General features: G+C 36.7%; 1 protein-coding gene across 1 annotated transcript in view; it reads left to right on the top strand.

The window, feature by feature from the left end:
- Positions 1-12,156, top strand: part of LOC137396723 (protein ZNRD2-like) — a 36,761-nt gene extending 24,605 nt beyond the window's left edge. Inside the window, exons 5-6 of the mRNA XM_068083033.1 lie at positions 8,062-8,184; positions 11,499-12,156. Coding sequence (XP_067939134.1) covers positions 8,062-8,184; positions 11,499-11,645 — 270 coding nt within the window. The 3' untranslated portion in view covers positions 11,646-12,156. The remainder of the gene's footprint in view (positions 1-8,061; positions 8,185-11,498) is intronic.
- The last annotated feature ends 761 nt before the right edge of the window (positions 12,157-12,917 follow it).

Below are 12,917 nucleotides of genomic sequence, written 5' to 3'. Positions count from 1 at the left end.
TCGATCACAGATACTGAACGTCATAAACGGTCTTTTTATGATTCTGTCGTCATACTTTTATTTACAATAAACATTCACAAGGTTTTACAAACCTTAACACACTTTTTACATAGTAATATATTTTTAATAAGTATTTCTAAGTATATTATTTAAACGTTAATTTAGGACTTGCCACCTATTTTTCAAAAAGTGTTGGCATCGATAACAAAGTCCAGGAAAGTAATCACCTCATCATCCTCGTGAATGCAGACCATAATTAAATTTAGGTGAAAGAAGATCGGAAGAATAGTAAAAAAACAAGATTAGCAGGACAACCTTTGTACTAGGTTATGGCCCTCGAAGAATCCGTCTCCACGGCATGAGAGCTATGCGCAGCCACTGCGCAGTCGCTGTTTCCTTGCTGCGAATTTGCACTGGCTTCGCACTGATCAGTGCGCAGTGATTTCAGTGCGAAGACGCCGTTTCCATGATTCGGAGATAGCGCAACTCCGAAGCACTGCGCATCATGGAAACATAGTGCTTATGGTTTCTCAAAACTTGTCCCAAAGTCCCTACTAATTTGAGACTGTCCGATTGCTGTTTTAGAAATGGTCGCTGCTAGCCTAGCCTAACGTCCTAATTCAACATCTCAGTAACTATCGGGCAATGCTGAGTGCTCCCGAACTTTTTGATTCTCTCTTTTAGCAATGCCCCAATAGTTAGTGAGATGTTGAATCAGGACGTTAGGTTAGGCTAGCAGCGACCATTTCTAAAACAGCAATGGGACAGCTTCAAATTAATAGGGACTTTGGGACAAGTTTTGAGAAACCATAAGGTGAGTTGTGCAAGACATGACTTGAAACTTGGAATATTTTGACATGATGAGTGACTCTGTCGATTGGTTTAGTTGTGTGTGCTGCTTATCGGATTGGTGAAATATTTGGGTGGATACTTTTGTTTTTGCTTATAACTACATGGATCTTTGTTGTTTTTATATGTGTGTGTAGACTAAGGAACGGCCTTGGCTTCGGCAATGTCCCGCTAAAGGACACCTGTGATTAAAATGGCATTTACAATGGAATAGCCTGCACGATATTTTAATGCTGTCAATCGCAAGTGCCGTTTCCATCATTCGCAAGTGTGAACCATTCAGTAAAGATTTGCGACTTGCAAAACTCGCTTAACTTGCACAGTTTTGCTGTTTCCATGATGTGGATCTCTTGCGGATTGGCTCAAACTTGCGCTGTCATGGAAACATAGTGTAGGCCTATCTATAATTCTGTTTATGGCCACAAAACACCTACTACCGTATTATGTTTGCAATTTGTTCAGGGTTACGCATGAGTAATAATGACTGGTTTTACCGCTTGTCTTGGGAAACCAATTGCTAATTGGTTTTACCAATTAGCTTGGGAAAACCAGATCAGTGGACTTGTCATCACTTGCATTCAAAAAACTTGTGAGGCAAAGTCATGAATGATTCAACCGAATGAGGTCGGAATAGACATAATCCGGCTATAGCAATCACAGGTTGTAGCTGTGACATCCTGTGAGTTAGTATTCTTCATGAACATGCCAGAAAGCGCATGACTGCGAATTTTTCGATGCTGCATTCATTTACTTTGTTGTATCACGAGCCCCTTTCAGGTGTAAACCAGCAATTCAAAATTAACAAAAGTTGACCAGCTTTGCAAAATTCATTTGCTTAGTTTTGACACGGGACTGTTATCTAAGAGACAAGATGGAGTCAAGTTATTATATCTTTGTAGAGTGAGTCTAGCTAATTCATGTACAGCATTCCCTAGTCCGCCATTTTTTATCGTCCTAACATGGACATCTGTGTTTAAAATTATTATATGAAGTCTAAACTCACCTTCTTGTTGAAAACTGCATACAGTCAAACATCTAAATATTAATTTCCAACATATGATATAAAGTTTGAGCAAATATTTGACTTCAAATGCTTTGTAATTTTCAACACGCTATGTTCATAGTTTCTCATGGCATCATAGTTTAATCAGCAAAAGTGAAGGCGTTGAAGCTGGGAGCAAAAATAAAATGAGAAAAATATGAAAACAGTATAAACTAATTTAGTTTAAACTTTACCTCTTTAGAATAAATTACACTGCAAATGTCAATTGACCTCGCAGTGTAATTGTAAGGTCAGGGACCTTGGTCTACTTCTGCATCGTTTATCTCCTGTCAAGTTTAACCCTTTGACTTTCACTCTACTCGTTGCGCAAAGTTTTCAGTAAAAAAGGCAGCACTTTGTTTTGGCTCTTGCTCCGTTATTGCTTGTTCGAGCTAGGCCAAACTAACAATATATCATTAGGAGCCTTTCACCAGCAGAATATGCCTAATAGTATCTGACATGGCTGACCTTATAGCAAACTGGATGATCTAATACAAAAAGTGTTTTTGAAAATAAAAATACAACTGTTTAAGATCTGATTCATATTGCATCAATGCTAGCCATTTTATTTTGTTAGAATTGTTAAGATAATATAAAATAAGTTTGAAAAAGCTAGAATAAATTAATGTAGAGTTATGTAACATGATATGAATATAAAATAAACCACATGAGTAGAGCCCCGAAAAAATGTAAGATTGACTAACAAATAATTTTTTATTTTACAGTATATAATATCAATAGCAGAAACCTCTTTAAATGAATGCTCCAAAAAAGGAAGGTTTTGATTTTAAACTAAAACACCTCGTAACATGGACAGAAAACAGCATACAAAAATGTAAGTTTTGTTTATAGAAATGAAAGGTTTTGGATCATCGACTTTTCCGAGACATCGTATCTTCTATTGGTTAGATCAGCAATTACCAACGAAGATATAGCCTTTCCTTTTAATATATATTATAGATGTGTACTAGTTTATAGTGTGATAGAACTTACATGTAGGTTAAGGGAGTTACTAGTAAGTTTTGATAAATATTTAGAAATCGTTTGGAACATCACAATGAAATGGATATTACTTTGTCGCTATCCATTTCTTTCACTATTATTAATGAAACACTCATTCGAACTGTTTAAACCTGCTGCATAGGCAATCTAAATAGATTTCTGCAGTGAATATATCAGATTTGTAGATATTTGGTAAGCATATTATACTCATTCATCGGCTGGAAATTTCATAGATTCTTAACCACTACAAATTCGCAAAACTGCTAAAATGGCTGTCGGTCATGTAAGTGTTTGTGCATAAGTGCGAAACCTCAATGTGTTAAGGTCTTACTACACACACTAACGAAATGCGCTGCCAACGCATTTTGTAGATATTTGTTGTGGCTATGCACACCAATGCTAGTGAGCAACATGCAGCAGCGTTGAAAAAACAATGAGAATTGACCGCAGAAAACCATGGCATCTTTACTAGACTTTTCAGCATGTTTTCAGATATGATTATCTAGATAGTGTTTCGAAAATCCAAATGCCATCCCCATGAGAAGTGCGCTCTCCAGATTCTAAGGAAGCGCTTGGTTAGAATGCTTGTCTATGATCAGTTCTCTAAATGCATATATGAGTGTCACAACCAGTTTTAGCCATATGATATGTCAGATGCTAACTAATTACTCTAAAGAAATATTCAAATAATGTTAATTTTTATACTAAATAAGCATGCAAATAATGTATCTGAGATGGATGGATGATATGGATGAGATGGGGGCTTCAAATTGAAGTTGCTCTATGCATGTAACACGTATCCAGATAAACGGACATTTCCATGATTTTTTTCGCAAATATATATACAAAGCTCACTCATATCTGAATAACTGAAGCTCATAAGAATATTGTAAATGTTACTAATATTTTTTTACCTTAGTTTATTACAGTCCAGTGCAATAAACTGTTATATTCAGTTTCATACAACATTTGTTTCGGACAACATACAATTTTTACGTACAAGTAATACATACGTTTCACATACAACTGTTTCGTACAACATAAGTATAAAACTTTTAATGTCCACTCTATTCGTAGTTAGTAAAAGCACTCTCTAGAAGTGCTGATATCATTTGGCCTTCAGGCGCCACGCTCCGCCTTAATTCACATCTGAATGTTGTTGAGTCATCAGCTGTGGCAAACCTAACCGCAGTAAGCAGAAATCTTTTATTAACCTTTTGACTCCACATTTCTTTCACTCAAAAACTGCGCCATTTTGTCTCTTGTTCCGTTATTACTCGTTCTATGCAGCCCAAATTAACAATATATCAGTAGAACCCTTTCTATGATGCATCAGCATCGTAAAAAGGGCGCCCATGTATGGGCCCATGTATGGGCCCATACATGGGCTTATTGACTTTCGGTTATCATATAGGCCTACTATTGTGTATCCACGAGGAAAATGCTACCACCGCTTTCATAGCGCTGTGACGATAGCATGAAGCTACAATTTGAACGCCTCGAGTGACCCAATCCAGTCACATTCCCGCCGTTGGCTTGTGTCCAAAGTAAAAGTTTTGCAAGCTTTAATCAAAGAAATCGCAAGATGGAAAATCAAGACTCAGTTTGTACACCAGCCAATAATCTATTATCAGAGTTCAGCCCCTTCCTGTGCCTACCAAACTGCAAAGGAGGCGATCACTTACTGATATTACACGTGATATGCAGTAGAGTGTGATTTCATTCCACAGTCTTAATTACTTACAAAGGTCAGACAGCTTTAAACAATAATTAAAGAGGTCAAGGAGAAGCAGGCTTTTGGATATTGTCACATGAACAGCGAGGTTAAAATGCTTTTACTGATAAATAAATCACATGATAAAGCATTTTATTTGAATGAATCTCTGTTGTTGCATCAAAACAAAAGTAATATGATATTAATCCACATTTTTTAGGGATGTAGATATTTTTGCCTATTTTCTGGCTTGTATTTTTAAGTTTGGCCCGTTAAAAGCGATTTAAAGATTATTAAAATTATGCAAATCGTAGACACTAGACACATAAGTTGGCATATTATTCGTAGATGTTTGTTAATTTGAAAAATTTACAAAATGTTTGTTACTTTACAATAACTTCTCTTAGGATTTACGTTTCATATAATTTTTTTTCAAGACTATGTTGTTGATGATAACTCCGCTAAAAAAACTAGCGATAGTTACTTTTATGTAGATTGTCGGGTTTCTCAATCAACTGGCAAATTCCGGCAACTTCTTGTGTGATTTGTCTCTCAGTTTTAGTCTATTGCCATGAACGAGACTATTCAATGTTTGATACAATAGTAATAGTTTATGTGGCTCATAGGGCTTGCTGCCACATTGTCATCTCACCTTTTGATTTGTATTATGGTACTGCATCGCAGCTAACATTGCACTTTGCTTAGTTCTTCAATATTATCATAAGCTGTTCGGTCTTGACCGCTGGTCATACAAACAGGAGTTTAGAGTTCAGATAGCAGAAAGGCCACTGGTGGTAACGACAGTGGTATCCAAACATAAATTGCTCTCTGCAACTGGGCATGTCTCCAATCAACGAGTTTCTTTTGATCTCAGACATGTCCAGATATCACATGGCCATTGTTTGTGCAACACATACTCCTAAATACATGCACAGTCACTGCTTGTGACAAGTAAATGATAAATCATATTTAATGCTTGAGGGGTTGCATTCAGTTGGTAAAAGTTATCTGGAATCACCTTGTAGTTAGAATTAAATAGTTCTTGTGCTATATCCTCAAATTTGATTGCTCAAAAATTGTGGATAATCATTGGTTCCGACGAGCTGTGGCTGTATTCTCGCGTACGCAAGTTTTTGTTGATAAGCTGTTTCAAAAAAATTGACTGAAAACTTAAAACAAGCAATTCTTAGTTTGCCTGAATATAAAGGTTAGATATATTTCTCAAATCCTACAAATATTTCAGCATTTTACCTTTTGATGTAGTGTACCAAATTTCAAGTGACTATACCAGCAGCTCACGCACACACTGCTATCTATCAAGTTTGATCGGTACTTAAGGTCTACACAATCGGCGTTAAAGCAGGAAACTATTCCGACTTCCGTTTGAACATCATTTTCATTATTTCCAGCAAGTGTCTATACAACACTTCATAGATATACTCCTAACATATCATGTAACAAAATTTCATGGTTGGTTCACCTTTCTCACCTACCTTACGCAATTGGCGGTAGTTACTGAGACAAATTGACATTGAATTTGCTAATTGAATTATAACATTCCAAATTTTTATTTTGTTTTGTAAAAACTATTGGTAGCTTAGCAATTTTATCTTCTGCGTATTTCATAGTGTAACGACACTCACCTAATTATGGCAACATTTCAAATATAGATTGCTATCCATTTAATAGTTGTATCGGTGTCCATCTATTTCTCACAAATACGCATAAAAAGGATTCTCTTTGTAGACTGGGGGCCGGTTATATTGAATAAACCTGTTTATGCAGATTCTGTCAAGATCTGTCAAACCTTTTCGTAGCAAAACAACAATTTATCAAAGCTGTCTAACTAATTTGTACTGCAATTATCGATAGTTTCTTGCCAAATTAAGACCTTTCATTATGAAACCAATAATTGCATGCTGCTGGTTAGTGACATCTATCACTAGTATTACATGCTACAAAATTTTGTCGTATTTATTATCTTCGTAGCATGTAAATGGTTTGAAACATCAAATCTTTGAAGCGACTCAAACCTCCATTTCAAGGGGCGGTACTTTTGAAAACATTGTATCGACAACGAAATACTGCATATCATGTAAACATCGATATTCGTATTATTGCACAAATCTTTGCTATCGGAGGTTGGATTTTAATCATCTTCATTAGTGACGTACTTACAGCATATTTACGTTAGTGCCGTACTTACAGCATATCCATGCAGCTCTGTTTTTAATGCACGTGTGTAAATAATATTATCTCTGAAATAAAAAGTATTAACTCGGAATTTTAAAGAAAAATTTCTTACACGCTTTGACTTTAGACGCATTTTAGGAGTGTCAGTCGTGATATAAAACTTGCGCCTCGTTGTAAATAAAAGCGCAACAGACTAATATAGAAAACGCCGAGCTGTGCGACAATTTCTTTGTAGCACGTAAACTCGTCAGCTACGAATAATTGCGAGTGGTGCGACCACTCTTGCGTATCATGTAAATTCGTCCTCATTCCTACGATCAAAACCACAACTTCGAAGCTCAAAAATTCGTAGCATGTAACACTAGAGTATGAGTCATGATGGTATTGTAGGGTCTGCAATTACCATTTATGAGGCAGGAGTTGCAGCTGTTTTCGGCACCCAGTTGGCAACAATCAGTAAGGACATGACTCCAGTATCCGGCAACTTGATACAGAGTGGCACGAATAACTGCACACAGATTGTCTGGCTTGACTCTGTTGTTTCTCTCATAACAAAGTTTAAACTAGTTCTCAGTGTTTAATATTCGTTTCTTTGTCAGTTGCCATTTTTGTGGACGTGATGATACTCACCTTTATTATTACGGCTTTTCAATCTAGTGTGACCTGCTTATGAAACAGACTTATTGCCATAATCGGCATTCACCTGATGCACAAGGATTTTTATTCAAACTCATGGGAAATACTTGCCATTTGCTGAGTAATGACAAACTTTCAGTGCCCTACTTGACAAACCATGAAGTTTTTACCTAGTCAACCGCTTTTTAAGTTGTATCATATTTAAAGCGATTTCCAAGAATCACGAGACGATTCGCGATATATCGTGGTGTTATTATACCAAAATTTGCAAATATTTGTTAATGTTTTTGTATATTTGAACTTGAAAAGAAACTGTTTTGTGTTAGTGATAGTTAGAAACATTGATTCCATAGATAGCCATGTGCGTCGAAGGAATGAGGCCTGTGCGTTTTAGTTCCACTATCGCTTACTCTGAACATCGTCAGGTGTGAGATAGATCGCCATTACATAATTATATTGTTATTCGATTGGCTATATATGTTTAAATGGTAGTGATTGTTCAAATTTTCTACCATAAAAATCGCCACCCAACAAGTGAATACTATATCGCTAAGCTCTAAATGTGTTAAAGCTTTTTTCAGTCATCTCGTTGCACACGTGTTTTTGTCTTTTCCATGACATCCAGCTGCCTAACATATCAGTGGCTGCCTCGAGGCTGCTTAACAGACTTGAACAGCCCGGCAGCAATGACTTTGAGATGAGCAACGTGACAGCCTCTCCAGCAGTATTGAATGGTAGAACTAAAATTGTAAGTGTCTTATGTACATGTACCAAACTATACGTTTCTGATGTACATATATCAAACTGTAAGTGTCTGATGTACATGTACCAAACTATATGTGTCTAATGTACATGTACCAAACTGCAAGTGTCTGATGTACATGTACAAAAGATTCAGCTCCTATCACTATTTGTCTATTCAATGGCTTTTCGTACGCTGTCTAGGGTTCTGCCATTCATGTAGAGCCTGAAATATGGTGTTAGTGTCACGTCTGAGTAGTCCATGTTAAAACAGTATTTGGGTCACATCTGAGTAGCCCATGTTAAAACAGTATTTGGGTCACATCTGACTAGCTCATGTTAAAACTGTATTTGTGTCACGTCTGAGTAGCTCATGTTAAAACAGTATTTGTGTCACGTCTGAGTAGCTCATGTTAAAACAGTATTTGTGTCACGTCTGAGTAGCCAATGTTAAAACAGTATTTGGGTCACATCTGACTAGCTCATGTTAAAACTGTATTTGTGTCACGTCTGAGTAGCTCATGTTAAAACAGTATTTGTGTCACGTCTGAGTAGCTCATGTTAAAACAGTATTTGTGTCACATCTGAGTAGCCCATGTTAAAACAGTATTTGGGTCACATCTGACTAGCTCATGTTAAAACAGTATTTGTGTCACATCTGAGTAGCCAATGTTAAAACAGTATTTGTGTCACGCCTGAGTAGCTCATGTTAAAACAGTATTTGTGTCACGCCTGAGTAGCTCATGTTAAAACAGTATTTGTGTCACGTCTGAGTAGCCCATGTTAAAACAGTATTTGTGTCACATCTGAGTAGCCCATGTTAAAACAGTATTTGTGTCACGCCTGAGTAGCTCATGTTAAAACAGTATTTGTGTCACGCCTGAGTAGCTCATGTTAAAACAGTATTTGTGTCACGCCTGAGTAGCTCATGTTAAAACAGTATTTGTGTCACGCCTGAGTAGCTCATGTTAAAACAGTATTTGTGTCACGCCTGAGTAGCTCATGTTAAAACAGTATTTGTTCCAATTTTCTAGATGAACTTGCACAAAATTTTAGTAGAGTTTATCAGAAAGTGTCGATATTTTTCTATTATTTGTGATTGTTTTTGATGTTTGACGGTGATCTGAATGCCAAGATGTTTTAAGATTGAACCAAACAAAACTTGATCGTAGTTGAAACACTCAGAAAAAAATATGGGCGAAATGACTTCACTAGTTGTTGTCATCGCTGTAATTGATATCAGATTTTTTCAAAGATCCAGTTTTGTCGATTGTAATCTTAACACATCTTGGCAGTCAGATGACCTCAAATATCATTAGCAATCGCAAGTGATAGGAAAATACCTTCTGATAAAATCTACTAAAATTTTGAGCAAGTTCAATTTTAACCCTTTCTCTGTCCTCCATGTACAAATTCAGCCATTTTACCGAAAATGGGCCGATATCGCTTCATGATATGTATACAATATGTTTTCAATTTCAAACTTTATCTAGAACATTTTTTGTTACATATTTTATTTTGCCAACATTTTAACTAACACTGCTATGCAAAAAATTCAATGTATCTATACTTTGTGCGATAATAAAGCTATGTGAAGCTACGATCGCTACGAAGCTAAAACGATCCTCCACAATGTTCCTTACTCTTACAAAACTATTACTTTCACCACTATCAGAGTCAGAGCAGCTACTTTAATTATCTATATAATCACAAAAATCTGAATTGGCTATAGTGTCATCGACAGAAGTAATTATCTGTTTTCTGACTCGCGCGGTACTTAACAAAACTTATACAAAAAATGTTCATTTTTAGGTTGGAAATTCTCAAACAGAAATTTTAAATTGTTTCATTATTTTAGGCTAATTTTATAGAGAAATCTTCGGACAACACTGTCGATATCATAAAAGTCCTAAAGACCATGGGTTATGTTGTCAACGAATGATAAAATTAAGTTACTACTCCATTGCTGGGCATGTTGCACAAATGCATCTATGGCACTCGACCTTAGAAAACACATAAATGGTCTTTGGCAGTGAAAGGGTTAATTTATGGAAGCATTCCAATAAGAAATTTGGTCCACCCTATTAATAACAACACTGGTAATAGTTTATGTTTGACCTCCGCCAGCCATTGTTCAGCTGCCCATATTGTTGAATAAGCTCGTCAGCCATTGGCCGATTTTTGTCAAACCATTCCGCCATTGGTCACGCATTTCATTTAATTTCTCATCAATAATGTTCAAAAGCTAGCCTAGGCTACACATTGTTTTACTGCTTTAAACCATAACTGTCACGTACAACTTTTATTGTATTTACGAGGTAAATCAGACAGCTGATTCCGATTTTGTACACAAAATAAAGATTGGTCCACTAACTTTCAGAGTAATGAAGGCTTTTTTACAGCGTTTTAATATCGGTCTCGAAAACAACACGATCGGCACAACAAGCTCCGCCCATAAATACGTGACGTAACCTAGCCTTTTAGGAACAAAAGTTACGTAGGAATGTTTACACCGATTTAGAATAATAGAGATGGGTGTTTTAAAATCTATTGTTATCTAAATTCAGCCTTAAAAATAATCTCAGTTTTTTCTGAAATGTAGATAAGCTATTTAACATTGCATATTTAAAAATGAGCTCAAAAAAGCTAGCTAGCTTATGATAAAACCGCGCTTTTTAATTAATTAATGCTCATTTTTCTCTGCGTTCAGCCTATTTAAACATTATGTAACAAGCTACGAGCAGTTTTAAATAGTTTATATACCTTTCATAAAAGACTGAGATTATTTTCCAGGCTGGATTTAGATAATAATCGGTTTTAAGACACCCATCTCTATTATTCTAAATCGAATTAAACATCTCTCTAACTTCCGTTCCTGAAAAAGCTATGTTTCGTCACACAAGTATGGACGGAGTTTGTAATGCCGATTGTGTTGTTTTCGAGAGGGATATTGAAACGCTTTAAAAAAGCCTTAATGACTTTGAAGGTTAGCGAACCAATCTTTATTTTGATTACAAAATCGGAATCAGCGTATCTGATTTACTTAGAAAATACGATAAAAGTTGTATGTGACAGTTATGGTTTAATGCTGTACAAGTAACAAGAAACATTCCTGTGGTAAATTTGCCCCATCGTGTTAGTAACAACACTAAACGGGCTAATAGTGTTTTTCAAGCTTCCATGTTGGGGTGGTATTCTTGATCTCAGGAGTTTATCAATGTCTTACAAGTTGCTTCGACCTCTAGGATTTTTCTATAGCCCACTAGATACTGAGACTTCTATAGGTTACGCAACAGGAACATGTATTTCTTGTTGATTTAGGTCGCGGAGTCAGTTTCTATTCTGGAATCGAAGCTGCAATGGGCTAATACAGAGTTGCTTAGGGCTGAGCATCCTGAACAAATACTGACGCTCTGTGAAGTTATACAGAAACTTGTTGCTACGCTTGGCTCTCTCAAGGGGATCTAAACGTCTGCTCCGTTATATACATGGTCAGAGTGGATACATAGGTTGTATTTATGCTGCCAGTTGCTTTTCGCATCATCCTATTGCATGGGGTGTGTCAGTCTTTCAAAGATTACCAAGTTCATTATGTGTTAGCTAAATCATACTGTTTTGTAACAATCGTAAAATAGTAGTATAATAGGCTACTCGTAACATCTGAACACATCAAACTTCATTCGCTGAATTATTTGCGGATTGTTGTATAAAGGAAGATGTTATGTTTGAGTTTTACAAAATCACAATCAAGCGGATGGCAAATATAAGACTTGTATGTTTTTTTATCTTTCTCAGTGTGAGTTGCTTTACTATGTTATATCATAAGGCTGACCAGGAGAGCTGATCAGCAATGTCGCTGACATTCATCAGAGACCTCAAGGTTACCTTAAGGTTACCTGTTGACCACTGCATTGCTTTTTCTTCTATTCGCAATAAAATTATAAGTTTTTCGGTAATAATAAAGTCATTGGCTATTTTGTCAGAATTGTGAGCTAGTAATTTCCAGTAGCTTTTCAAAACGAATAGAATCAGCTTCTGATATACTAGTTCTGCTAAAGCCTACATAACGAACACTAATATGTTGGACATATATACAAGGTTTGATACAGCAATGGGGTAGTGACACCTGGGTGCATCAGTGCTGAAACGTTATGCTGTGCCAACAAGCGGATCATGTTTCCATAAGGCACTATAGTAGGGCCATGGTCGAGTGACCCCTTATGTCAACGTTGTATCTTTAAGAGGTCAAGGACCAAACGTGTGTTAGAGAAACACACTTGCATTGCGGCATGTTTGTGCCATGGAAACAGCATCAGGGACCAACGGCGTTGCATTTGTGCATGCGAATAGGTATTGTTTTTTTTTAACTTATGGCAAAGCATAGGTCAAGGAAAAACAAGACCTATGCGCATACACAAGTGTAACGCCCACCCGCCGGTAGGTCCCTAAAGCCGTTTCCATGGCACAAACATGCCGCAACGCACATATGTTTTTCTTCCAAACAGCGACACTAAGTCATGAAAGTGGGACGGCTGTTTCCATGATGGCAGTGCAGCACCATATGGGGTGTGTCACTACGCTGTCGCTGCAGGGAAACTTAGTAATTGAAGCCTTGGTGAAGTCTTCTGCCTATATATCCCCTGATTCTCATCGGTTTCATGACGAGGCTGGCTGCTATGCTGTTCATGGAAGAGAATTTTATACAAATTTTACATCGACTGCTCTTCAGACAGATGGAGA

The sequence above is a fragment of the Watersipora subatra genome, chromosome 5 (genome assembly GCF_963576615.1).
Source record: "Watersipora subatra chromosome 5, tzWatSuba1.1, whole genome shotgun sequence".
In the NCBI taxonomy this organism is placed as follows: Eukaryota; Metazoa; Bryozoa; class Gymnolaemata; order Cheilostomatida; family Watersiporidae; genus Watersipora; species Watersipora subatra.
This window is presented reverse-complemented; position numbering and strand designations above follow the sequence as displayed.